The 27,216-nt window shown below is 53.9% G+C and overlaps 1 protein-coding gene across 8 annotated transcripts in view; it reads left to right on the top strand.

The window, feature by feature from the left end:
• KCNG2 (potassium voltage-gated channel modifier subfamily G member 2) overlaps positions 1-27,216 on the top strand; it is a 66,915-nt gene that overhangs the window by 23,669 nt on the left and 16,030 nt on the right. For 2 of the 8 annotated variants that reach the window (XM_082355644.1, XM_082355643.1), the window contains exons 2-4: positions 1,836-1,928; positions 4,802-5,112; positions 16,427-17,146. In XM_082355644.1, the coding sequence (XP_082211770.1) occupies positions 1,898-1,928; positions 4,802-5,112; positions 16,427-17,146 (1,062 nt within the window). In that variant the 5' untranslated portion in view covers positions 1,836-1,897. Of the gene's footprint in view, positions 1-1,835; positions 1,929-4,801; positions 5,113-14,546; positions 14,663-16,426; positions 17,147-27,216 lie in introns of those variants that run through there. The other 6 variants (XM_082355645.1, XM_082355649.1, XM_082355646.1 and 3 more) reach the window with 6 other exon arrangements.

Here is a 27,216-nt window from a genome sequence, read left to right as displayed (position 1 = left end):
CCACGCGAAGTTCAAACCATCATCTTTCCGTTCGCTGCAGTTTCAGTAGCTCCGTCCTGTACAAACAGCTGCTCTGGGCTCGGTGTCCAGGGCCAGGCTGGACCGCAGGCTCAGCCTCTTAGCTCGGGAAGCCCCCCGGGGCCCAGCGAGAGCTCAGGCCCCCACCAGCGGGGCAGGGCCAGGGGGCTCGCTAGCTCAGGACAGCGGCTCGCAAACTTCACGGTCTATTTTAGACCATTCAAGAGCTTTTATTATGTGGGTTTAGAAATTGATAGGGGGGGGAACAAACCCACTGGGGGCCCCAGCCCTGGGGGCCCTTGACACACTGAGGGTGCATCCCCCGTCCCCGATGGATACTCAGGATGGATCTGGGAAACGCTGCAGAGAGACAGAATGCCAGTGTGAGCCCCTCCCTCGGGGCCATGTTTCCTCCAAATCACAGCCTGGAGACCAGGAAACCACGCATAAGGGACGGGGCGACTCCCTCCCCCCGGCTGGTGCCGCAGCCCCGAGGCTGGGGGGAAGCCCCTCTCCTCTGGGCTCCAGAAGCAAAAGCACCTATGCCAATAGCTATTTCAGAGAAAAGATGGATGTAACAGACATCTGCATACAGATGTACTGACTATAATCCTCGTAACCTGTACACTGAAGCAGACTCAGCAGTTACGCTTATGCTGGCACACAGATGCTTCCTCCAGCCCGTTCGCTCATGGGCACAGGCAGACGCGCTGAAATCCACGAGGAGGGCCGCGCTGAGGACCAGAGGCCCTGACCCTGCTGAGGGTGAGGCCCAGGCCGCCTCTGAAATGGCTGTTCGTCCTGTGAATCACGCAGCAAAGCCCAGGGCCTGAGCGAGCCCAGAGGCCTGGCTCACGGGCACGTGCTACAGTGCACACACGGGTCAGCTGGGCTCCGGGCGGCCGAGAGTGGTGGGCAGGTGGCCTGAGCCCTGGTGACGCCTGGGCTTCTGCCCCAGCGGCTGCTCGACTCGGGGACAGTCACTTACAATGTGCAAGCGCGCAGCTCACAGTCGTCCAGGAGGACGTCGGGCCCGCAGGGGCAGCGGAGCGAGCAGGGGAGCCCCGGGTGGGCCCAGAGAGGGGAGGGTCCCAGAGGGACGCGCTGCTACCCCCCGAGTGCTCTGTGGGGGGGGGCAGGTGCGCGCGGTGGGGACTCTGGCCCAGCAGGGAGGGCCAGAAGCGGCTGTGCTGGGGGGCCGTCCTAGCGCTGGAGGCAGGGGTGTCCCTCTGTGAATTGTTCTTCTGCTGATTAGAAAGAGCCCACGGGGGGCTTGGAAGAGGGAGTAATTGGGGAGGCGAGGCGGGATGAGGACGCAGGCCACACACTGGCCTCCAGAAAGAATCCTCTCCCTGAAACAGGGAAGACGTGGTCAGGGGCTTTGCGTTTGAGCCTGGAGGTGACAGTTCTTACATTTATAGAGCGATAGCCGAGTGTCTGTCTAGGTCGCTGATGGGAGACCGAGAGGAGATAAGAAAGGAACAAGTTCTGAGAAGCTATTATGTTTCCATTTGTCTCGTCAAAGCCCTGCACTCAGAGCATGTGCACACGTTGGAGACACGAGTGAGAACATTGATTGGGGAAAAGTACAATAACCATCACGATGTCATTAAGTGGGTAATTGGAATAAACATAAACATTCCCCCTGGTACTGTGGGGCCCTGTGACCACGGCAGATTTCAGAGGGTCCTCAGAAACCCAGACCGACCGTGTACTTTATGAGGCAGTGAACTGTGTTTCCTGGATTCTGTAAGAAGTCCATGACCAACCAAGGTCCAGACACGGCGCCCTAAAGGAGGGCCGACCTGTCGTTTCAGGGGTTGGAGAAGCACCCGCAGACGGCCTGGGAGACAGCAGCTCTGGAAGAGGGCGTCCTGGGATGAGCCCTGACGCGGGGAAACCAGCCAACGGTAAGAGGGTCCTGCGTGTGGCCCAGACGCCCCTGGGGAGAATGGGCTCATCGAATTAAAACCATCGCCTAAAGAGTCTCAACATGTGGACACCTGAAAACAGCGATTTCCTCAGGGGTTAATGCACAAGAGGGAGGAGAATAGAGCTTTGGGGAAAGAACCAGTGGGATGGACTGGCCACTCGGACGCCTGTCCCCACCGGACAGCTCCCCAGAGCCTGAGGCTGTGCTGGGGAGGAAGGAGAGAGACAGAGACAGAGAGAGAAAGACAGAGACAGAGACAGAGACAAAGAGAGAAAGACAGAGACAAAGCGAGAAAGACAAAGAGAGAAAGACAGAGACAGAGAAAAAGAGAGAAAGACAGAGACAAAGACAAAGAGAGATGGCCATGAGGAGCTCTGAGTAGAGAAGAGTGGGGTGGTGGCAAAATGAAGAACTCGGGGCCCCCAGAGAGCCTGTGTCCACTGTCCCCTCCCATCCTTGTCCCCTGGGTGCCCCAGGCTCCAGCCGACCTCATTCTCCTCGGGGCTGCCTCACCCCAGGACATAGAGGTCACAGAGGAAACATCATTTCGTCCCAGGACCCGGACTGAAAGTTGAGCTGGTGGTCGAGGGTGCTAACCCCCGGGTGGAACTGTGTCTACCTGCCCCCAGGTGTCCCCCGCCTGCCCAGGTCTCTCTCTTCTTCAGGCTTTGCTGCTACTCTCCTCCTCCATCTTCCCGCTCTCTTTTGCTTTTTTCCAAGAGGCCAGGCTTTCCATCTTTTCCACCCTTATCTGGTATTTATGGACTTTGAGTCTGGAAGAGGCCTAGGGATCATCTCATCCAATCCCTTGATTCACCGACCGGACCCTGACACCCTGAGAGATTTTAAGTAACTTTTAAGTAACTGACCCGGGCACCTGGCTTCTGGCTCCGTCCCGGGTTTTCCTGCCTACGTGCGGGAACCTCGCTGTGTGCAGCACCTGGCAGGCTTACCAGGCGTTCACACATTTACATGTGTTGTTTTCAAAGAAATACCGTCTTGGCTTGTCCCCTCATCGCAGCACGTGCCGGCCCTGCGAGAGCTGGGACCGTTCCGCCTCACCTGCTCTCCTGCCAGCTGGCACCTCCCCGTCGGTGGGGCAGGCAGAGGCCCGATTTCCCTTAAAAACTGGCCGGGAAGGATGTTGTATAACTTTTCTCAGTGTTTCTCAAGCTTAGAATGAATTGAGGCTCTCTCACCACGTAACCTAAATCTCTCCTGCTGCAGTTGGATGTGACTGTGACGGTCCTTGGGAATTTCCCTTCTGATTCTAATTGTTTTTCTTTCGACACCCACGGTGTGAGTGATGTTTGCAAAGTGAGAAATTAGTAACGACGAGTTTATAGAACAAAACCCAAATCTGTGGCCACGGTATTTTAAAAGAAACAGACTTTCGCAGAGCTCCCCACGGAAGGGCAGGAGCCATTGGGAGTAGGTCAAAGTGTGCTGTAAAAGTGAATGAATAAAGGACAAGTCAATATGTGTGAAAGAGTCATTTGGCCCATGTGGCCAAGACCAGCGTGGTCGGTTCTGAGTGATGGTTCTGACTGAAATAGCACAAAGGCAGATCCACACAAGCAAAGCTGAGTCCTTGACCGGGGCCTCTGTGTCGGAGGGTGTGCGGGCTCTGTCCTAGCGCAGTTGGCAGACGCCAGGAAGGGAAAGGAAGGTGGGGTGACCCACAGCCGACGTAAGCTGCCAGCTCAGAAACGCCTCGAGCAGCAGAAGCAGGGACCCGGCGTCGGGCGTCAGTGGAGGGGGGAGTGGGGACCTTGCAGGGCCACGAGGCAGCGGGCTTGGCTACACAGCAGGGTTTTTATCTTTAAACACCTTCATGCTAAGACATAAGGTGTAAGACACCCACGTCAGGGAGGGCAGTCTGCTTTACTCTACAGATTAGATGTTAATCTCATTCAAAAACGCCTCGGCAGAAACGCCCAGAAAAGTGTTTGACCAAATATCTGGGCACGCCGTGGCCCAGCCTAGCTGACACAGCATAATCGTTATTAATGTTTCCATAAATAAAAGTGGAGGCGTATGTTGTTCTGCATCCTGCTTTGTGAGGAGAAAAGTAATGTCATTAGAATTACGTTTTGTTGGTTTTGGCAGGGGGCTGCTTTTTCCTAGCTCTTTTTTTAAATTTATTTATTTTATTTTATTTTTGGTTGCGTTGGGTCTTCGTTGCTGCACATGGGCTTTCTCTGGTTACGGCGAGCGGGGGCTACTCTTCTTTGCGGTGGCTTCTCTTGTTGCGGAGCACGGGCTCTAGGCACGCGGGCGCAGTCGTTGTGGCTCGTGGGCTCAGTAGTTGTGGCGCACGGGCTTAGTTGCTCCACGGCATGTGGGATCTTCCCGGACCAGGGCTCGAACCCGTGTCTGCTGCATTGGCAGGCGGATTCTCAACCACTGCGCCACCAGGGAAGCCCCTTTCCTAGCTCTTTTTAAGTGAAAAATTTCAAACATACAAAGAAGTTGAAAGAGTAGCACAGTGAAAACCTAGCCATCTGTGTGGAAGTATATATATATATATATGAAATGTGTGTATATATATGTGTGTGTGTCCATATATATATGAAATGTAGGAACCATTTGGAAGTAGTTTACAGAAACCAAGACAATTATCCCTGAATAGTTAAGCATGCATCTACTAAAAATAAGGTCATTCTCTTCTGTAACCAAATTCCACGGTAACACCTAAGAAAGTTAACAATAATTAATATATCAGGTCCAAATTCAGATTTTCCCAGTTGTCCCAAAACTGTGTTTTGTAGGTTTTTTGGATAAAATCTAATCAAGGTTTATGCACTTCATTTGGTTATGTCTCTTGATCTCTTTTACCCCACATTCTAGAACATCCCTCCCACCTTTTATTTTCCCTGGTCATTGACTCTGAAGACCCCAGGCCAGTTGTCTCTCCCTCTTCCCGTATCCTCCGGACGCAGGGACTTGGGTCTGGACACCTGCTGGAGCTCGTCCTTGCCCAGGGCAGAGCCGGACGGCTGCTGGAGACTCTGACCGCTGCACCTTCACCACAGCCCAGACCCTTGGCGCCAAGTTCGGCTACGGGATTAGGGGTGAACATGGTTCGCACCTGTCGTGAAGCCCGCCCCCCTCTCGATGACCTGGTAGCCAGCACCGTGCGGATGTCTTGTTTTCCGACGGTGAGTGTTTTTTCTCTTTCTTCCTCTCTTTGTCACTGTGTAGACTGTATGTACCATAGACTCGAGGGCTTTACTCACTCGTGTTTTAAGTCCAGTCACTATGCATTTAGACTTTCAAAGTCTGCCTGACAGAGCCCTTCTGTGCCACCCTCGACATTTGACACATGCCCTTTCACACTGGAGCTCTGCTTTGCTTTCTGGCACACGGTGTCTGATCTCACATTGGACCTGGCCTGCTCCCATCAGAAATGAGCCGCTTCTGGTGAGAAACGGTTCTTCCTTGGGAAGAAGTGGTCCCAGGTGGTGAAGTGCGATTGCAGTAGAAAGAGAAAGCGTTTAGCTGTACGAACCTACAAGCTATGCTGGGCATGTTCATGTCCACGCTCTGAGCAGATCGGATATTTCTTTCCTATTTATTCAGTAGAACTATCTGAGCTTAATAAACACTTAGAGGTAAATTAACGCAGTCTAGGCTTATTGATTTCAAATCCCCAAAAGGCAGAGGTTGAACAGAGGGATTTGCGTGAGAACTGGCACATTACTGCCACCGGGTACCGGTACAAGGTGGGTGGCAGGTGTCACAGGCTGCTGGAACCAAGGCCGGATGTTCCCTCAGAACTGGGTGGAATGTAGGTGAAGATTGCTATTAAAATTCTGAGTCAGCCTGGGGAGACCAGAGCCACTTTCAGTGACTACTATTCTAAGAATAATTTTAGAAAAAATATTTGTTTAGATATCAGAGTCAACGGACACCTAAAACATCTGTTTACAGATTTATATTTAGACACAGCTTCCAAAAAATTTGTAAGATACTGAGCAGCTAGAACATGAAGACACACTAGATGCTCAATACATATCATTTAAGTAAATTTGGTAAAATTTTTAGAGGAAAAATTACATTGGTTTTATTTTATTGTAACTTGTTTCCAGAGCCGGCAGAATTTCTTTAAAATGACTCTATTATAAGTCACAAGATTAGCGAACATTTTATAGCTTGCTTTCAAAATCTTTGGGGGCTTCCACTTCTGGGAAGATGGTGTAGACGTATTTTCCTGCTGAGCACCTAAGTCCCACACCTTATACAAAAATTAAGTCAAACTTAAACATAAGTCAAATTAAGTCCGACTTAAACATAAAATGTAAAACTATTAACTTTAGAAAAATAACAGTAGAAAATCTTTGGGATGTTGGATCATGCACATCATTCTTGATACCAAAAGCACAGTGAGGAAAAAAAGAAAAGTAAATTAGACTTTATCAAAAGTAAAAACTTTTGCTCCACTGGCTATTTAACCCAGAGAGGGGAAAAAACCTTTATGGAAATGTTTATAGCAGCTTTGCTCATAACAGCCAAATCCTAGAAGTAACCCAGCTGTCCTTCACCTCGTGGGTGGTTAAAGAGCTGTGAGCATCTACACCAGGAGAGCTCGTGGAGTGAACTGTTGATACAGCAACAACCCGGTGAATCTTTAGAGAATTATGCTGAGTGAAACGAGACAGTCCTCAAAGGTTACGTAACAGTGTGGGTCCTTTTATACACCATTCTCGGGATGACAGGAGTACAGGGACAGAGAACAGACCAGCGGTGGCCGGGTTAGGTTTGGGGGTGGGGCTGGGAGGGCTGGAGGTGGGTTGGGGGAGCCCTGGTGTTGATGGATGCTCTGTGTCTGGACTGTGTCGGTGTCTGCACCCTGCGGTTTTGCGAGATGCTACCTCTGGGCAAATTGGGTAAAAGGATCTCTACAAGCTCAAAATTGAAAGTTTAATTTAAAAAAAATCTTCGGGGTCATTATATGCAGCTCTGCTGTATATATATACATCATGCTTTGTGAATAAGAGTTATTAGTTACCAAATGTCTATGTGTCTTACAGATTTGGAGATTATATGTGGTTCTCATAAATGAAATCATAACTGAAAAATAATCATCAATCTTTCTGTGAACAACATGGCTAAAAATTAGATCGATCTAATCAGCAAGTTTTGAGTTCTGTTCATATATACACTTTAGAAGCCTTTTGTAATTTGTGTAACTTTGACATATAGAAAATAAATGCATTTCAAAACAAAATAGTTGAACACACTGGAGTTTAACAATTGCAAAGAAATTATAGGAATGATCCTAATAGTACTTATTTTTAAGGCTGAAATTTCCTAAGAATCATGTTTTATTTAAAATTAGTTCTTTGCCTTTGGATCTTTGTTTTTAACCCATAGATGATTTTTATCTTAATTCATCTGATGTTTGCCTTGGTAGGACACTAAGAATTGAAAAACAAAAAATGCAGTGGCTCACCAAATGTTAACCTGTGCTCTCTTTATTGTCAGGAAGTTAGATGCATTTTTATTTTAAACTAGCTCAGCCGCAGTCATCTGCTAGTTGGTTGGTTGGAGAAAAGCGTTTCTTATTTAGATCACTTTTTCCATACTGTCACATGGCCTGTTTTATGTATTCGTTCTCGTGAACCTGTGTCAGCTCAGAGGTTAAGCGTTTCAGCTGTAAAGCAAAGCAGGTACCTGGAAGGAGAGACCAGCCGAGAGGCTGGAATGGTCTTTGTGGAAGGGCCGGGTCACGGCCCCCTTTTCCCGCAAACCACCGGGCGGCTGACGGTGAGAAGAGGTGAGGGAGGAGGTGGCGTGTGAGCTGAACTTGTGAAGATTCCGAACCAGAACTGAGGCAGGGAACAGTTTAGCAAAGCCTTTAATCACTGGATTAACTATCTGGCAACATTTACGGTGTGAAATAATGTTTTAGATCCTAAAGCCACCGGCTTTTAAGCTGAGATGAAACGCCCACCTTTTGGATGCATCTGTGGGCCTCCTGTGCCCTCGGGGTGCCTGGTCCCCCCTCCCCACCCCCACGCCCCACCCCATGCCCCACACCCTACCCCCACCCCCGCCCCACACCCACCCCCCACCCCCTATCCCCACCGCACCCCACGCCCCACTCCCATGCCCCACCCCCTACCCCACCCCCACGCCCCACCCACCACCCCACGCCCCACCCCACCCCCACGTCCCACCCACCACCCCCACGCCCCACCCCCTACCCCGCCCCACCCCTACCCCACCCCCACGTCCCACCCACCACCCCCACGCCCCACCCCCTACCCCCACCCCACCCCCACGCCCCACCCCCCACCCCCCCGGGGAGCACGAAGGCTCAAGCATCTGTGGGCCTCCTGTGCCCTCGGGGTGCCTGGTCCCCCCCTCCCCACCCCCACGCCCCACCCCACGCCCCACCTCCACCCCACCCCCACCCCCACCCCCACCCCACCCCCACGTCCCACCCACCACCCCCACGCCCCACCCCCTGCCCCCCCGGGGAGCACGAAGGCTCAAGCATCTGTGGCCTGTACTGGGCAGGCAGGCAGAGGGAGTCCAGCAAAGGGACAGGTGCTGACAGCTGGGAGTCCACCAGCGTGTGCACAGGCCGGGGACGTGGGGGCCACAGGGGGGTGCGGGGTGCCCAACAGCATGGATCCCTCGTCCCAGGTACAGCCAGGGGTCTCATTTTAAAGGTCACCTTCTCCAAGTAAGAAGCTGTTTGTTTTGTACAAGGAAAGAAATCTCTCCTGGAGAAAACTTCACTTGGTGACACCCAAAACTTTATCTCTGCTAAAGAGGTTTTAGTCTGTTTCAGTTCATGTTTTTAAGCCTAAATTGGTAAATTCAGCTACAGAATAAATATTTCCTCCACTGTGGGTTGACCTTCTGGTATTTGAGAACCCCTTCCTAATCATGTGTGGTTCCCCCTTTTCATTTTCATTCCCACACGCCCCTCTGCCGCGCTTCCTTGCAGGCCCCCCAGGAGACGCATCCCTAAGCGGCCCCCCTGCTGCCCGCAGCTCCAGGGACCCAGGGACGGGGTGCGGGGGTGCCAGCCGGGGCAGGACCCGCTGGGCGCTCAGCGTGATGGACAGGCGCCTCCCTCTCCTCTGGCCACGGCTGCCTTGGAGGCAGCGGACCAGGCCCCTGGCCCTTTCTGCGGTGACCGCTGAGTGTGTCCAGCCCCACTTACAGTGTCACGGGGCTTTGAGCTGAGGGAGCGGGAGGGAGGCTGTGCCGGACACGGTGGCGTCTTTCCCCAGAGTAGCTACGAAGCCAAGTCCCACAGCACACATTCCTTTTGAGGACTAAAGCCCCCAGGTCTCCCTGTAAAGCACCAGGTGTGGAATCTCCTCGTCCTGTTGGTCACTGAGTCTTTGCAGCTGGATGTCTTCCATCTTCACCACATTTTCATCACTTGGTTTATTTTCACCTCTTCTTCTGGGATTCCTAGTAAACAGAATTGATCATTTTCCTTTCTCCTTTGCTTGCTTTATGTGTCCTTCTCTGTGATGTCTGTCTTCCATTGACCCCTTTTGGAGGGTTCCTGGGAGAGAATGCCTCCACCTGACCCAAACTGACCTCAAACTGACCCAACCTGACCTCAACCTGACCTCAACCTGACCCAACCTGACCCAACCTGACCTCAAGCTGACCTAACCTGACCCAAGCTGACCTCAACCTGACCTCAAGCTGACCCAATCTGACCTCAACCTGACCCAACCTGACCTTAACCTGACCCAACTTGATCTCAGCCTGACCCAGCCTGACCCAACCTGACCTCAGCCTGACCCAACTTGACCTCAGCCTGACCCAACTTGACCTCAGCCTGACCTCACCCTCACCCCAACCTGACCTCACCCTGACCCTAACCTGACAGACTCTACTTTCAGTCTCATCCGTTCGCCTCTGGAAACTGTCTTTCTTATTCAGCTCCTCCTGGACTTTGTGATAATGTCTTTCTTCCTCTGGAGTTTTAATTCCTTCTCTGATGTCTGTAAAGATTTTTGGTAACCCTACCATCTCAGGTTCCCCGGAGCCTGATCCCGTTATTCCCGTGTCTGCTGGTGTTTGCTCTGCTGGGATTGGGCCCTGTGTACTTTATAATTTCGGTTTGTGAATTCATCTCAGTTGAGGCTTCATCAGTGGGAAGCTATGAGGCTCGAGTGGCGAGTGGTCCCTCTAGACCAGGGGCGCTGATGGCATTGGGCTGGGTCTGCCCTTGTTCTGGGGTGTCCTGCACGTGCGCTGTAGGGTTTCATGGCACCCCTGGCTCCTTCCCACCAATGCCAGTCACACCCAGTCACGACAACCAAAAATGTCCCGGGCCTTGCCAGGTGTCCCGGGGGCAGAGTCACCCCAGTTGATTATGTGTGTCTCCAGCATGTTGCCAACCTGGGACCACCTTTCACGGGAGATAATTTCTTAGCTTTGAGTTTCAGAGACAAAAAGTTTCAACCTCAAATCCATTGTGCAGGTAGACTTTTCGACACATATTCTTGTAGAGCCAGGCAGAGAAATCTTGTAATCCTCCTATCCCATAGGCAGATTTTTTTCTAGTTTACCCTTTCACTAGGGTGTAGGGACAAACATCAGTGCTTCCTGTAGGATTAGTTCAAACCCTCCACTTCCTGTCATGATGATTTACCAGTTTACTATCTATCAGAAATGAACACGTCCAAGAGACCCCACATCCTTGGCAATAAAGTGTGTCATCAAACCTTCCCACCTTACAACGTGGTAATTTGAGATGTTTATTTTTGCTATTAGAAATGAACTGGAGGGACTTCCCTGGTGGTCCAGGGTTTAAGAATCCGTCTTCTAATGCAGGGGACGCGGGTTCGATCCCTGGTCGGGAACTAAGATCCCACATGCCGTGGAGCAACTAAGCCCACGCACCGCAACTACTGAGCCTACGCTCCTCAACCACAGAGAGAGAAAACCCGTGCGCCACAACTAGAGAGAGAGAAAACCCACATGCCACAACTAGAGAGAGAGAAAACCCGCGCGCCACAACTAGCGAGCCCGTGCACCACAACAAAGCCCTCTTGCCACAACGAAAGATCCTGCGTGCCGCAACTAACACCCGAGGCAGCCAAATAAATTAATAAATTTAAAAAAAAAAAGAAATGAACTGGAGCATCTTTTCATATATTTAAAGTCTGTGTTTTCCCTTTACTGTAAACTCTGTGACAATTTGCCCATTTTTTCTATTGAGCTGTCAGTCTTTTTCTTAAAATCCATGGCACTTGAATGCCTCTTATGCCCCACACAGCGGATAGGGACACACTTCAGGGCTCTCAGCAGTGAATGTCAGTCTCTTAAGAGAGAACCTGACTTAAAAACACTTAGTAACATATAAGTTATGTTTATATTTGTAAATGTATATTCCGGGGAAGAAAACCCTTTACAGGAAAGTTGTAGGATCTGGCTGATTACCCAGTTATTTTAATGATAAGGCATCCCTACCTACAAAGAATTCGGAGCACACATTTGATGTGGCTACAAAAGGAGCTGATTAACCTGTGCTACAGATTCGTCACGTGGCTCCACGGGGACAGGAAGACGTGGATGACCCCAGCCTAGCGCAGGCAAGGTGGGCTTTCCCGCTCCACCCTTGTCTCTGCCCCTCACGGTATTCCAGGCGGAAGCTGCCGTCAGCTCTGGTTCTGACAGTTACGGGAAAAGGACGTGAGGTCACGGGGCACTTTCCCTCGGGCACACCTCGGCCTCAGCCCAGAAACTCGTGAGCCTGCCCTGGAGGCTCCATCCTCTCCGGTGGCCTCGCGCAGCTCCAGAGAGTGGGGTGCCCCCCCTGAGGACCCCCGCCTGCCTCCTGGGCAGATGCTGAGTCCCCCTCCGAGCTGCCTGGGAAGGAGGTCGGCCGTGAGCCGCTCGCATCCTTGATGTGGAACTCCGAGCCGCTGTCCCTGGGTCCTCGATGAGAAGCAGCAGCTTGGGTGATCTCTGCAACAAGTTTCCGCCGCCTAAACAACTGACTGCGTTTGAGGAAAGTAGGATCTTCCTCCTCAGCATGACCTCCTCAGATTTCCCCAACCTCCTGCCGGGCCAGCGAGCCTGCAAAGCCCTCGGGCAGCCTCTCCTGTGCGCAGAGCCAGCCTCACGGTGTTGGAAGCGCCGGTCGTCCTCGCGCCCCCGACTCCCCCCGCTCCCCCCGCCATGAGCTCCAGCATCGCGTGTCCAGCACCAGCAGATGTTACCGACATTTGCTGCATGAAACGCCGACCCCGAGGCATCAGCAACCCAGCTGAGCCCTGAGCGCCTTCGCCCTCGAATCCTGCAGTGACTGGGCAGGCACGCTGGCTCTCTCCCCGCGACCCCTTCTATTCGGTTTTCTCCCCCTCCCAAATCTCAGGGTCAGTGGGCATCCGGGCTGCATGCTGAACACCGCTTGGGTGCCGCCCGCTTTACGCTTCGTGAGTCGCCCTGGTGGTAGGTTTGCCCGGCAGTGGTTACAGCATCAAATCCTTAACAACAGTGAAAGGTCTGGATTTTGGCAGTTGAAGCAGTGGTTCTCGGGCTTTAGTGCACTACACCTGCTCATTGACATGCACGGAACCGGATGTCAATTTTTTTTTAATTGAAACAATAATGTCCATTTTAATGTGTACAATTCAGTGTTTTTAGTATTTTAACCCTCACCACTACCTAATGCCAGAGCAGCCTCATGACCACAAAAAGAAACCCTGTAACCATTAATCGGTCACTCCCCCACCCCCCAGCCCGCAGCCCCTGGCAACCACTAACCTACCTTCTGTCTCTGCAGATTTGCCTGCTCTGGACACTTCCTTTCTGTCCGGCCTCTTCCACTTACACCATGTTTTCAACGTCCATCCGTGCTGTGTCCTGTGTCAGCACTTCATTCCTTTTTGTGGTTGATTGTGTCCCAGTATGTAGATGGAGCACATTTGCTTATCCATTGGTCAGCTGATGGGCAGTTGGGTTGTTCCCACGTTTTGGCTATTGTAAATAATGCTGCTGTGAATATTCACGTACACGTTTTTGCGTGAACCTAGGCTTTCATTTCTCTTGGAGTAACATTGCTGGATCCCATGGTAAGTCTATGTTTAACTTTTTGAGGAACTGCCCAACTTTCTCCACAGCAGCTGCACTATTTCACATTCCCACCAGCAGCGTACGGGGGTCCTGACTTCTCCACACCCTCGCTGACACTCCTTTTTCCATTTGTTTGGTCGCAACCAAGCTAATGGACGTAAAGTGGTACCAAGTCGTTTTGATTAGCATTTTCCTGATGACCGATCACACTGAGCATCTTTTCAAGTGTCTATTAGCCATTTTTGTATCTTTTTTGGAGAAGTCCTTCAAATCCTTTGCCCACGTTTTAATTGGGTTTGTCTTTTTGTTTTTGAGTTGTAGGAGCTCTTTATATATTCTGGACACTAGACCCTTATCAGATATATGATTTCTAAATTTTTTCTCATCCCATGAGCTATCATTTCATTCTCTTGATAATGTCCTTTAATGCACAAAAGAGTTTAAGTATGACAAAGTCCAGTTTATGTATTTTTCTTTTGTTGCTTATGCTTCTGTTGTATTTCAGAAACCATTGCCTACTCCAAGGCCATGAAGATTTACTCCTGTGTTCTTCTAATCAGATTCTTCCCCTCCCCAGGGTTTGTTGTAATTGCTGTTGTTTGCCTGAGTGACTTTTCTGGACGAATTAGGCAAAGTCTGTATGTTTTTGTCTTGTGTGGCCACTGATATCTCTGTCCCATTAGCTTAATGGTCAGCAAGTGACTGGACAGAGATTCTCAAATGCCTGGAACAAAAACAAAAACAAACCAGTCTTTGCAGATGGGCTCTGTGTGTCAGGGCACCCTCAACACCCAGCAGGCCTGTCCCTCGCCTCCCGCTTCACCTCCTGCTTGTGCAGAGCTGCAGGTCAGCTGGGGTCGGGGCGGGGGGAGAGTGTAGGGCCTTCCCAGGTCTTTCCTGAGCATGCACATGGCCCCAGGCACGTGAGCAGCATTCTAGATTTCGAGCAGTTTGTTGGAGCATTTCCAAAGCATCTCATTCCCCAGCCTCTTCTCCCAAGCTTTCTGCTTAGTCTATTTTTTGCCCCAACAATAATGTTCATCCATTGCCTCAGCAAACATTTTCATGTAAGTGATTTCCACAAACTGCCCGGGTGGCCACTTTAGCCCTGGGAGAGTCCCGAGTTAGGGGAGGTACAGGCAAGCCTTCTGACGGGTCTTTCGGGGGAGACACCAGAAGGGTCCAAATAGTTATGGTTCCTCCTGAGTCGGGTCCACTCCTCTCCCAGTAGCAGTCGTGGTACCAGGAACGCGGGCTGTCACCTTCAAGGCGAACGCTGAGCTGGGAAGCAGGTTAAAATGCTAAGAGCTCACTGTAGTTACCAAGATTCAGCTGTTTCTACTCAAGTGTCCCCCTGGCTGCTGCTACCCTTTGGTTAGTGTCCAGAGTTCCAAAAAAAAGTTGATTCTGATGGTTTTTACCGGTTTTCTCATTGCTTTAATGGGGGGATATTTGGGGGTCCTTACTATGCAGTTATCCAGTCACTCAGAATTTTAAGTGTAGAGCCAGGAATATACTTTTTTTTTTGCAGGTTCCCTTGATAATTTTGGTGCTGTTGGCCCTCAGTCTACACCTTGAGAACAAAACTGGAACCGTGCCCCTCCCCTCCAGATTACTGCTTAGCCGATGTCTAAGATACACTCCCTGGTAAATGGGACCTTTGGAGTTTATGTCCCCGGATTGGTATTTGCCTGTTTTCTCTGCTCTGTCACTGTTGCCACAGTGCAGAGAAGTGCCTGGTGCCAAAGTGCTGACCCCACTGTGTTAACAAGTCAAGGGGGGCCAGCCTGAGCGGGATTTGGAGGAGGAACAGAACCGCCCTCCAGCGGTGTGGAAAAGAACCCACAGGAGCCTCTGCAAAGGACAGAGCGATCAGTGTTACCTGTGGACCCTTCTTGATGTGGTTCCTGAGTCAGGGACCCTGTTTCCAAACAGATGCATAAACGTTAAGGGGTGATCCAGCACTGGGCAGAGGAAGGAATGTCAGATGCAATTGTGGGTAAACACGCCACAAAACTTGAAATGTCCACATTCAGGACAAAAATGATTTTGTCTCAGTAACATGTTTTGTGACATGTCCTTTTAACAAGTGCTGAGTAAACCAACACATTTAGGAATTTTGGTTGCTGGTCTATGCACAAGCTATGACGAGACTGAGTTTCTTGAACCCTGGTCAAAGAATAAAACAAGTAATCATTCATATAAGAAACTCACCTGGAATCTTACCTTTGCCCAAGCATTCTTAAGAAGGCATCCGACAACGAATGCCAAAGTGCACATGCCCACCAACTAGTGTGGGTGACCCATGTTCAAAATATTTTAAAGGGGATCCGGGCTAGCAATTCCCACACTACAAAGATATTTCCCTCCCTTATATGTTTGAAGCTGTGAGCTTCATTAAGCTTTGGGGCCACAGATCCCTTTGAGAATCTGAGGATCCTCTATTAGAAAAGTGTGTACACACACAAGTTTGCATCTAATTCTAGAAGGCTCATAGATCCCTGAAGAATTCCCATGGACGACAAATAAAGAACCTCTGGTTTAGAGAATCAAGGCAACCGAAGCATCGTGAGTTTCTCTACATCAGTGCCTCCCAAACCCAGCTGTGCAGCAGAATTATCTGGAAGCTTTTAGAAAGCAAAACGAACCCGTTTTTATTAGGGACATTTGTAAATGTACGTAAAAGCAGAGAGAAAATATAATGGCCCCAGTGTTCTCATCACCGGGCTCCAGCAGCAGGTGAAGTGTTTTGTCTGCACACCACTTGAGAAAGATTTGCTTAATGAAGGTCCAGACCTCATTTCACGTGAATACCTCACCGCGGGCCTCTAAGGGGCCGAAACCCCCTGTTTTTCACGAGTGCAGTACTAGTCTCATGCCTTTAAAAAGGCTTTAAAATCATAGATAGTGCTGGGATTTTCTTATTTACTCTTAGATGTCTTTTTATAGTTGGTTCCCTCTAATCCGAATCCAAACAGCGTCCACAGGCTGTTCTGGCAGTTTGGCTGACGCTTCTTAAGGATCAATACATCCCTAGCAGCCCCCTCCCCTGGCCCCCACTTGTTAACCAGCCGGAAACCCCCCAGGTCTGGCCTTGCCATCATCTCCTGAAGCAGCATCTCCAGGGCGGCCTGCCCTCCTCCCTCGTGCTGCCCCGCGTTGGCCGTGTCCCCAGTCTCCAGGCAAGAAATTAAAGCGGGTCCCTCGTAAGCGGGGCCTGCTGGAAAGCTGAGGGGCGGGCGCCTGGGACCACCTGCAGGCGTCAGGGATGCAGGAGAGAGGAACCGAGCGGCCGGGCCGACGGAGCCCTTGGTTTGGTTCGCTCCCCAAGCCCCAAGGTCGTGCGTGGGCGGGGGTGTCCCCGAGCTGCCGGCCAATCTGCGGCCTAACGCGCGCTCCCTTCCTTCGCAGGCCCAGCCTCCGGACCCTGGGGCGGCGCACGGGGCCATGGCCCTGCTCCCCGGGCCCGCGGAGCCCCCGGGCCCCGAGCCCCCGGTTGGCGGCAGCGGCGGCGGCGGCGGCGGCGGCGGCGGCGTTGGCGGGGCCCGCGCCCGGCACGTCATCATCAACGTGGGCGGCTGCAGGGTGCGCCTGGCCTGGGCCGCGCTGGCCCGCTGTCCCCTCGCGCGCCTCGAGCGCCTCCGCGCCTGCCGCGGCCACGACGAGCTGCTGCGCGTGTGCGACGACTACGACGTGAGCCGCGACGAGTTCTTCTTCGACCGCAGCCCGTGCGCCTTCCGCGCCATCGTGGCGCTGCTGCGCGCCGGGAAGCTGCGGCTGCTGCGCGGCGCGTGCGCCCTGGCCTTCCGCGACGAGCTGGCCTACTGGGGCATCGACGAGGCGCGCCTGGAGCGCTGCTGCCTGCGCCGCCTGCGCCGCCGCGAGGAGGAGGCCGCCGAGGCGCGCGCGGGCCCGGCGGAGCGCGGGGGCCCCGGCAGCCCGGCCTGCGCCCCTGGGCCCGGCGGCGGGCGGCTGGCGCGCGGCCGGCGGCGCCTGCGCGACGTGCTGGACGACCCGCGCTCGGGCCCGGCCGGCAAGCTCTTCGCCTGCGTGTCCGTGGCCTTCGTGGCCGTCACGGCGGTCGGCCTCTGCCTCAGCACCATGCCCGACATCCGCGCCGAGGAGGAGAGGGTGAGCGCGGGGCCGGGGCGGCTGGGACGGAACCGGGGTGGGGGGGAGGGACGGCGGCAGCTGGGCCGTGGGGCGCCCGCTGGGTGGTGGTCTTGGGCACCGCGACCCCGTTGGTCGCTGAAACTGCAGGCCCTCGGTCCCCCTGCACCCGCCCAGGGCAGGTTCGCCGGGAGTGAGGCCCTGGCGCGGCTGCCCCGTCAGGCCGCCCACTGCGCTGCCAGCAGAGGCTCCAAATTCCAGCCAATTTCGAGAACTCGGCAAGGCTGCCGGGCCAGCGGGCCTTCTCACGGAACCTCTCTGACGGCCGGGCCTTGAGGCTTGGGCAACTTGGAGTTAAAACGCCCGGTCTAGAGAGTGCTGTGCTCTGAGCCCAAGTCCCGTCGTCCTGGACCACAGGGGCAGGACCTCTGAGTCCTTCCAGGCGCCCAGCTCTGGCACACCCAGGGCCGGCTTTGTGGAGGTGCCGGGGCTCGTTTCTGAGCGGACGGTAGACTTCCTGCCCCCTCTGTTGTCCCGTGAGGCTGGGGCAGAAGTGTCATCCTGGGGTCAGGATGTCCCCCGATGCGCACACTACGGAATGTCTCGGAAACACTCGGGGAAGGCCCGAGTGGGTGTCGTCCGGGTCGGGCTTAGGCGAGAGGAGGTGCTGCAGTATTTGAAGGGTGTGGCTGCGTGTTGCCCTCAAAGCGTTGCCTGTGTTTTCTCACGGGGTGGCAGGGGCGTCCTGCCTTAACCTCCCCAGCTCCAGCTTCCAGGGGTGGCGGAGGCTCGGACTTGAACCCCCGGCCCCAGGCAGAGCAGGGCAGAGCTCATGTCAGCCTCTCAGTGAGAGCCCCTCCGCAGTCTGGGGTAGTGCCCGATGCTCACCCGCTGCCGTCAGCTCGTTATTCAGAGACACAGAGCTCGGTTCTGCTGGAACATCAGGTGTGAGCGGTCTTGACCAAGAGCCTGGTGATCCTGACTGCAGATTAAATTTAAATGTAAATTTTAGGAGATTGGTTTGGCTTCCTTCATTGTTTGGGTGTCTGATTCCTGAGCTGTCATTTCCAGTTGTCTTAACTAGGCCCCAGTTGGGGATTCTGCTTGTAAAGACACTCGACATGTTTGGACTTTCTCAGTAGCAGTAACTGCATACAATCCGAGGAAGGAAATCATTTACACAGGAATCAGGGAACAGAAGTTAGGGCTGCGTCAACTAATGACAGCATCACCGGAGGTCGAGCTGAGAATCCTCTAGGCGTCATCTGGTCCCCACGTCACCCACCATTCACATCCGTCACACACCTCTTCCCCATTTCCAGAAGGCACCCAGATGCTGTCTCACCACATCAGTCATCAGATTAGGAAGTAAGGATCCCAGTGTTGGTGAGCACGTGGTGGGTGTGTCCATGTGCTTGTGAGGGGCGCTTACGAAGCCCCTGGCCCGCTGCACACAGTAGGTGCCGAATAATAGTAGGTGTTGTCACTGCCACAGGAAGGAAAAAGTTTTATGTTTCATCAGCTGTGTGTGTGGTAAAAAAAAACAAAACATAAAATTCACCGTCTTAGCCGTTTTTATGTGCAGTTCAGTGGCGTTAAGTAAGTTCACAATGGTGTGCAACCATCACCACCCTCCGTCCCTAGAAATCTTTCATCTTCCCAAACTGAAACTTTGTCCCCATTAAACACTAACTCCCCGGCCCCTGGGACCCAGCCTGTACCTTCTGCCTCTGTGAATTCAGCTGCTTCAGGGACCCATTTAAGTGGAATCATACAGGCATCATCTTTCTGTGACTGTTTCACCGAGCACAGTATCCTCCGGGTTCATGCGTGATGCAGCAGGTGTCAGACCCCTTCCTGTTCAGGGGCTGAGTAACACTCCCTTGTATGTGTCGCCTCACTTTGTTCATCCATCATCCGTCGGTGGACACTTGGGTTGCTTCCTCCTTCTGCTGTTGGGAGTAACGCTGCTGTGGACACGGCACGAACGTCTGGCGAGTCCCTGCCCTCGCTTCTTTGGGGTTTATCCCGGGGGCGCGCTAGCTGGCTTCTGCGGTGAGTCTGTGTTTACTTTTGCGGGGAGCCTCCCTGCTGTCGCCTGCAGCTGCACCCTTGACGCCCTGACCGCAGAAGTTTCCAGGCACGAGGCGTCAGGGATGGAGGGCAGAGAAGGGAATAACTTGGAATCCTTCATTATTTTCTTGTTTGTTGTGGTTTTTCCAGTAGAAATTTTTATTTTATTTTATTTACTTATTTCTTGGCTGCATTGAGTCTTCGTTGCTGCGTGCAGGGTTTCTGTAGTTGTGGCGAGCGGGGGCTACTCTTTGTTTTGGTGCGCGGGCTTCTCATTGCGGTGGCTTCTTTTGTAGCGGAGCACGGGCTCTAGAGCGCAGGCTCAGTAGTTGTGGCGTACAGGCTTAGTTGCTCCGCGGCATGTGGTTTCTTCCCGGACCAGGGATTGAACCCGTGTCCCCTGCATTGGCAGGCGGATTCTTAACCAGTGTGCCACCAGGGAAGCCCTCCAGTAGAATTTAGCTTGAAAGTCACAAGGCTGAAGTATTATCTCTATGTGATCTCTGATTTTAATTGAGTGGCTACATAATTTCTTTGTGAGATGTCAGGTCTTCTCTTGAAGGCTCCAGAAAGCATCCTCTGAGAGGCACAGCACCGACAGCTCCGTGGGCCTGAGGTCCTCATCCTCCAGCAGTGACAGGCAGGGACGCTTCCCCGACGCACCCACGTTCTAGTTGGCACTCCAGTTAAACGCACCCAGTTCCCTCCTGGAAAACGATCTTGGGGGAGCAGGGAGTGTCGTGAAGAAGCAGGGGCGAGCTGGTGCGGCTCCCTTTTCATCAGCCTGTCTGGTGACATCTCTTGTCATCTCTGGCAGCATTGGCATTGGTGGTTATTTTTGTGTGTTGGTGCAGAAAAGCATCGAGGGAGAAAAAAGATTATTATCCTCCATTATTCAGGGACTCAGAGGAAAGTTGATTCGTGCTGCCGATCTGTGAAATGCCCCTTGAGTGGCCGGGCCCCCGCCTGGGCTGGAAGGAGGCCCCCACTGCGCAGAAATCCCAGCCGCCGGCTCCAGGGTGGCCGGGACGCGGCCTTTGGGCACAGGGCCCAGCTCCCTTCGCCTTCTGTCTCGGCCCCAGGACAGACTCTGCAGCCAGACGCCCAGGTCCCCTCTGGCCGGTGACGTGGCCTGAGCCCCAGGGTGGCTGGCAGAGCTGGGCAGAGTCCCCGTGCTCCCGAGTCCGCGCAGGCGCTGTGTGCTTGTGGGTGGGCGTCCTTGCGGTCCGCCCTCCCCTAGAATCCAGGCTCTCGCTGTCCAGCGCTGCCCCTGTGTCTCCTCGGTGCCCTGGAAGTCCCTGTGCCCGGTGGTGGCTCCGTCCAGAATTTGTTCTCACGCATTGTAACTGAGTGAGAGCTAGGTCTCCGCTTTCCACGGCTTATAGGAAGAAGGATGGTAACAGCATACCTGCGGGACGAATCTTGAGGGCGTTTTGCCGAATGAAACAAGCCAACTGACAGTTCAGTAGGACAAATCCTGTCTGATTCCACTCATATGAGGCACTTAGAGCCACCAGATCCATGGAGTCGCAGTGTGGACGGGCCGGGCGGGCGCAGTGATCCGCAGGGTGCAGGCTGTCCGAAGTCAAAGCAGCTGGGGCTCCGGTGCGTCCAACCGACTCAGGAGGCCCCGAGGACCCTCGGCCAGGGGGGGCCCAGGACCCCCCCGTCACGCTTAGCGAGAGCAGGGCAGCCCCGGGCCGAGCAGCCCCGGCATGGCTGCTGCAGGAAAGGCCGCAGGGCCCACAGCCACAGCGGGACTCCTTGCTGCCTCCTGCGTCCCCGTCAGGGTGCGGGGGGGCCCCGGGCAGAGCCGCCTCCCCGACTCCATGGCCACTTGGTGTCCAGATCGGCGCGCAGGTGGGGCCGGGTCCCCAGGAGCGTCTGCGGGGCAGCCCAGGGCTGGGCTCGGCCTTGGGGTGGGACCCGCGGGGCCCTCACGGCTCCTCCTCTGGCTCCTGCCATTCTGAAGGCGACACGGTGAGCACTTAGGCCTGCTCCTTGTTCACGGTGGGGCCTTGATGGCTCCGACGTGGACCGCGTGTGTCCCCTGCCGCCGTGAAATAAACCCCCACGAACTGCCTCATGAAACGGCACAACTCGCCCTCGAGGTCCCAGTGGGACCCGGGCCTCACGTCCAGGGCTGGTTCCTACGGAGGCTCCGGGGGACCCGTCCCCCTCCCTCGTCCCTCGGCCCCTCCTCTATCCTCCCAGCGTGTCACCTGGTTCGCCTCTCCCACCACCGTCCCCTCCTCGTGATGGGCTGTGAGGACCCTGTGGTGACACTGGCCCCGTAACCAGGACGCTCCCGGCTCCGGCCTCGCCGTCATCCCGCCCTCCACAGCCCCTTCTGCCATCGGAGGCGACGCAGCCGTGGGCCCGAGGACCAGGAAGTGGGCGTCTTCCAGGCAGTACGTGGCCGACCACTGTCATGAAAACACTCGAGGGCGAGACTCCTGCTGCATGTCCCCAGGTCCCCGCCCCGGTCGGGGCCACGCCGGCGCTGCCCGAGGAGCTGTCTCCCTCCTGCACTGAGGTCTCAGCCAGGAGCCCCTCCAGCGCTCAGCTCTGCCCTCGTGGACGCCTGTTCTCAACCTCCTGTGTCGTGTTCATAATCTCAGACCCAGCAGACGTAAGGATCCCACCCCTGTCTGAGGGCTTCCGAGGGTTTGAAACCCCAGGTGACATCAGACTTGTCCATGCAGAATCTCCAGGCCCGGACGCTGGTTTCGCTTTGGAGATGAAGACAGGTGTTTGCAGGGCGAGGAGCTGGCCAGCAGGAGGGAAGGAGACCGCCACCCGGAAGCCCCATGGAACGCACGCCAACCCTGAGTTATCTTAGCACAGCATTCGCTGTGTGTCGGCAGCAGCTCTTAGGAGCATTGCTGTGGCATCTTGGGTGTTTACTGGGTCAGGAGCACGAAGAAGAAGGACCAGGGGCTCCCCGCCCCACCCCCGCACTGCTGCACCGGCGTCCCCCCAGCTGAATGAGACTTCCGGGGCTATGGCTGCTCTTGCCTCCGCCTGCAGGACCCAGGGGCAGGGGTTGGGGGCGTGCACGCGGGACCCGCTCCGTCCTGTCCTGGGAGGGACCCGCTCCGTCCTGTCCTGGGAGGGACCCGCTCCGTCCTGTCCCGGGAGGGACCCGCTCCGTCCTGTCCTGGGAGGGACCCGCTCCGTCCTGTCCCGGGAGGTCCCCGCCGGAGTGGGCTCAGTCCCCAGTGTCTGGTCCATGGCGGCACCGTCCATGCAGGAAGGAAAGGCCCCCTGGCACCCAGCGGGTCTCATGACCTGGCCTCAGGGCGTCCGCTCAACAGTCCCTCCTTGTCTGCAGAGATGAAGGTTAGTAATGCCAAACCCCTGAACACCGTGGCCACAGAAAGTTACCCTGAATTCTCTGACCCCAAGAGTACATTCTGAGCCAACGCACTGCCTGGTTCCTGGGAGAAACGATCACAGCGGTCACCACCCCGAGGTGCCCCCCGTCTCATTACCGGGCTGGACCATCTCCCCTTGTCACACGAGCAGAAGTTTTAATGCCAGGTGCTCAGAGGGAGCAGGAGGGGTCTGTGCCCCCCGACCCAGTGAGGTGAGGCGGGGGGCCAGTGCTAAAGGGATGCCCTCCAGCTCCTGTGGACGGCAAGGCGGCTCCAGCTCCAGGGCTGAGCCCAGACCCCACCTGCAAGTCGCTGTGGGAGCCCCAAGCCAGAGGGGAGGCGAGCCCCCCGACCCGCTGCCTCAGGGGTCTCCAGTGGGCCTCTGGCCTCACTCCTAGGGTGCTGGGGGCTCCGTGAAGGAGACAGAGCGTTTCTCCAGCCCTCCCCTCCCCACCCCACCCCCTGTTGGGCAACACGCAGGCCCAGGGCCTGGGCACCAGGCCAACCCAGAGCCCACGATTGCTGCAGGATGGTCCATCCTCCTGAGGCTGTGTCGGACGTGGTTAGGTGACCACGGGGACAGGTCGTGCCATCGGGGCCCTCCCCGTGCTGGACGTCACCCCATGGCGCCTGCCCGGCGATCAGATGCTGAGGACAGGCCTTCGGAACCGCTGGGAGGATGGGACAGAAGCCTCTGTTTCAGCAAACAGCTCGCAGATTCCTTCATGCGGTGGCGGCCGTCGTTGCCTGGAGACAGTGCTGAGCCTGGCGGCGGCGGGACGAGCTGCGGACCGGCCCGGGGGGAACAGCGCGTCCTCACGCAGGCTTCGCTCAGAGCCAGCACTTCCTTTCCACGGAGGCTGGTGTTTGGCTTGCGAGTCGATTTTTTCCTTTAAGCTCATATGATTAAATCAAGACCCACATAATTAGTTATGGGTTTCATGACTGGGACTTCAAGTATTGAGTTCACTAAGGCACTTGCCAACAGCATCGGAAGCTGGTGACAGAGCTTCTGCTGCGTGTGGGCACAGACACACACGTCGAGTTTGCCAGCCTGGAGCTGGGGTGAGAGCTTTGCTGCTTCCGAGCTGTGTCAGTCAGGGTTCCCGGGAGAAACAAACGGAACCAGCGCAGGGGGCTGTCTCTCCTTGGTTCTCCTCTGTGGGACCCCTGGCCCACCGTGGTGTGTGGAAGCGCGGCACCGTCTGGTCACAGGCTCACAGCTGGAGGGACTTTGCCTCCGATGACTCGGCCTGGAGTCCCCCACCGCCCGCCCCCGGCCTGCCTCAGATGATGCCAGGCCTTAGACTCTGGAGGTGATGCTGAAGTGATTTAGACTTTGGGGGCTGTTGGACGGAATGCAGGGAGAAGGACACGAACTGGTGGCGGCGGGGTGCAGAATGCTACTGGCTGAATGTCATGTCCCCCAAGTTCACATGCTGAATCCTAACGCCCAGTGTGTCGGGGCCGGGAGGCCTCTGGGGGCGACGAGGTCATGAGGGTGGAGCCCTCGTGATGGGATTAGTGTCCCTGTAACAGCGACCCGCCCCTTCGCCATGTGAGGACACAGTGAGAAGGTGCGTCCATGAGCCAGGAGCAGGTCCTCAGCAGACACCGATTCTGCCTGGACCCCACGCGTCTGGCTGCAGAGCTGCGAAGGATGAACGTCTGTTGTTTGAGCCCCAGCAGCAGCACAGACAGACTGCGCCGGTGGCAAAGGAGCCCCTGAGCACGGGGACCTGGGCTTCTGTCCAGCTTCTGGCAGAGCGTCTCCTGTCCACGACGACGTAAGAATGCTGCATTTGGGCAGCTGCCACAGGGCCGGACCATGGGGCTCTCCCACCAGCATCCGCTGGGCACTGGGGCTGCACGTGACCTCCACCTCGTCCCAGGAGGCTCCGGTCCCCACCCAGCAGGGGAAGGTGGCTTCCCTGTGGAAACGCGGCCCGTGGCCCTCTGTGTCCCATCGTCACACGCATGCGAACGGGCTGGTGGTGCTGTCCTGACCTGGTGCCCACAGGGCCCAGTGAAGCTGAAAGGAAAAAGGAAGGATGGAAACTGGCCAGCAGCCTCTGCCGACACAGCCACCCTGGGGCTGCAGGGAGGGCCCCTGTGACCCCAGGGCCCCCAGGGACTGAGCTGGGAACAGAGGCTCCCAGGACCCCTGAAAACGGATAATAGGTTTGGCTGGTTTATTTTCTTGTTTGCAAAGATCTGATCCAGGAGCCACCAAAATCTGGTGGCAGATATTCTGCTGTGGGCAAAGCGTCATCTGAGAGCCAGACGTTCCTGGCTCAGGTCCTAACCCTGATCATCGTTCTCTTCTGTAAAATGAGGACGACGGCTCCAGGGCTGCTGCGAAGGGCGAGGCTTCAGCCCCTCCCGCTGACGCGTCCCTTCTCCGCCCCCCCACACCCCCACCACGCCACCCAGAATTGTAGTCCAAGGCCCGTCCCCACGCCCCCACCACGCCACCCAGAATTGTAGTCCAAGGCCCCTAGCAGTCATTGGCCGCTACGTTGGAGGGACCACTGCCTGTTTTCATGGGAGATCCTCTTACGAGGCTCTTAGAGGCGCTGGAAACTGAGCCAGATGTGCCAAGGGATAAACATGGAGCTCAGGGCACTTTCCTCTACTTTCCGTGTAAATTTGGCAGGAAAAATAGGGGATTTTTGTTTTGGATTTGTGCTTTAGTCTGAGGGGAAAAAAAGACTTGTGCTCAAATGCCTAGAATAGAAGCTACAAGATTTTTTTTTTTTTAAGACAATTTTTTAGAGCAGTTTAAAGTTCACAGCAAAATTGAGAGGAAGGTACAGAGATTTCCCATATGCCCCCTGCACCCCCCCAGATGCACAGCCTCTCCCAGCATCAACATCCCCAGAGTGTGGACGTTTGTTACAAATGATGAACCTACGCCGACATGTCATAATCACTTAAAGCCCACAGTTTACATCAGCGTCATTCTGGGTAGTGTACGTTCTGTGGGTTTGGACAAATGTAAAATGACATGAATCCACCATAATAGCAACACACAGAATCATTCCACTGCCCTAAAATCCCTCTGTGTACCCCCCCCCCCGTATTCATCCCTCCCTCCCCTTCCCCAGGCTCTGGCACCACTGATCTTTTTACTTTCTCCATAGTTTTGCCTTTTCCAGAATGTCCTATAGTTGAAATCCTCTTCAGGTTGGCCTCTTTGACTTAGTAATATGCATTTAAGGTTTCTCCATATTTTTTTCATGGCTTGATAGCTCATTTCTTTTTGGCCTTGAATAATATTCCGTTGTCTGAATGCACCATAGTTTATTTATTCATCACTGAAGGACTGAAGGACATCTTTTGGTTGCTTCCATTTGGCAATTACGAAGAAAGCTGCTATACGCATCTCTGTGCAGGTTTTTGTGTGAACATAAGTTTTCCTTTGGATAAATACCAAGGAGTGTGATTGCTGGATTGTCTGGTAAAACTATGTTTAGTTTTTTAAGAAAGCACCAAAACGTCTTCCGAAGTGGCTGCACCAGTTTTGCGTTCCCGCCAGCAATGAGGAGAGTTCCTGTTGCGCCACATCCTCACCAGCCTTTCGTGTTGTCAGTGCTCTGGGCTTTGGCCATGCCAATAGGTGTGGAGTGGTGTCTCGTTGTTGTTTTACCTTGCATCTCCCTGATGACATATGATGTGGAGCATCTTTTCACGTGCTTATTTGCCATCTGTATGTTTTATTTTTTTTGAATTTTATTTTATTTATTTTTTTATACAGCAGGTTCTTATTAGTTATCTATTTTATACATATTAGTGTATACATGTCAATCCCAATCTCCCAGTTCATCCCACCGCCACCCCCTGCCCCCGCCACTTTCCCCCCTTGGTGTCCATACGTTTGTTCTCTACATCTGTGTCTCTATTTCTGCCCTGTAACCTGGTTCATCTGTACTGTTTTTCTAGGTTCCACATATATGCGTTAATATACGATATTTGTTTTTCTGACCTACTTCACTCTGTATGACAGTCTCTAGATCCATCCACGTCTCTACAAATGACACAATTTCGCTCCTTTTTATGGCTGAGTAATATTCCATTATATATATGTACCACATCTTCTTTATCCATTCATCTGTCGATGGGCATTTAGGTTGCTTCCATGTCCTGACTATTGTAAATAGTGCTGCAGTGAACATTGGGGTGCATGTGTCTTTTTGAATTATGGTTTTCTCTGGGTATATGCCCAGTAGTGGGATTGCTGGGTCCTATGGTATTTCTAGTTTTAGTTTTTTAAGGAAACTCCATACTGTTCTCCATAGTGGCTGTATCAATTTACATTCCCACCAACAGTGCAAGAGGGTTCCCCTTTCTCCACACCCTCTCCAGCATTTGTTGTTTGTAGATTTTCTGATGATGCCCATTCTAACTGGTGTGAGGTGATACCTCATTGTAGTTTTGATTTGCATTTCTCTAATAATTAGTGATGTTGAGCAGCTTTTCATGTGCTTCTTGGCCATCTGTATGTCTTCTCTGGAGAAATATCTATTTAGGTCTTCTGCCCATTTTCTGATTGGGTTGTTTGTTTTTTTAAGATTGAGCTGCATGAGCTGTTTATATATTTTGGAGATTAATCCTTTGTCTGTTGATTCATTTGCAAATATT

The sequence above is a fragment of the Balaenoptera borealis genome (genome assembly GCF_965194805.1).
Source record: "Balaenoptera borealis genome assembly, chromosome: 14".
NCBI classification, from domain to species: Eukaryota; Metazoa; Chordata; class Mammalia; order Artiodactyla; family Balaenopteridae; genus Balaenoptera; species Balaenoptera borealis.
This window is presented reverse-complemented; position numbering and strand designations above follow the sequence as displayed.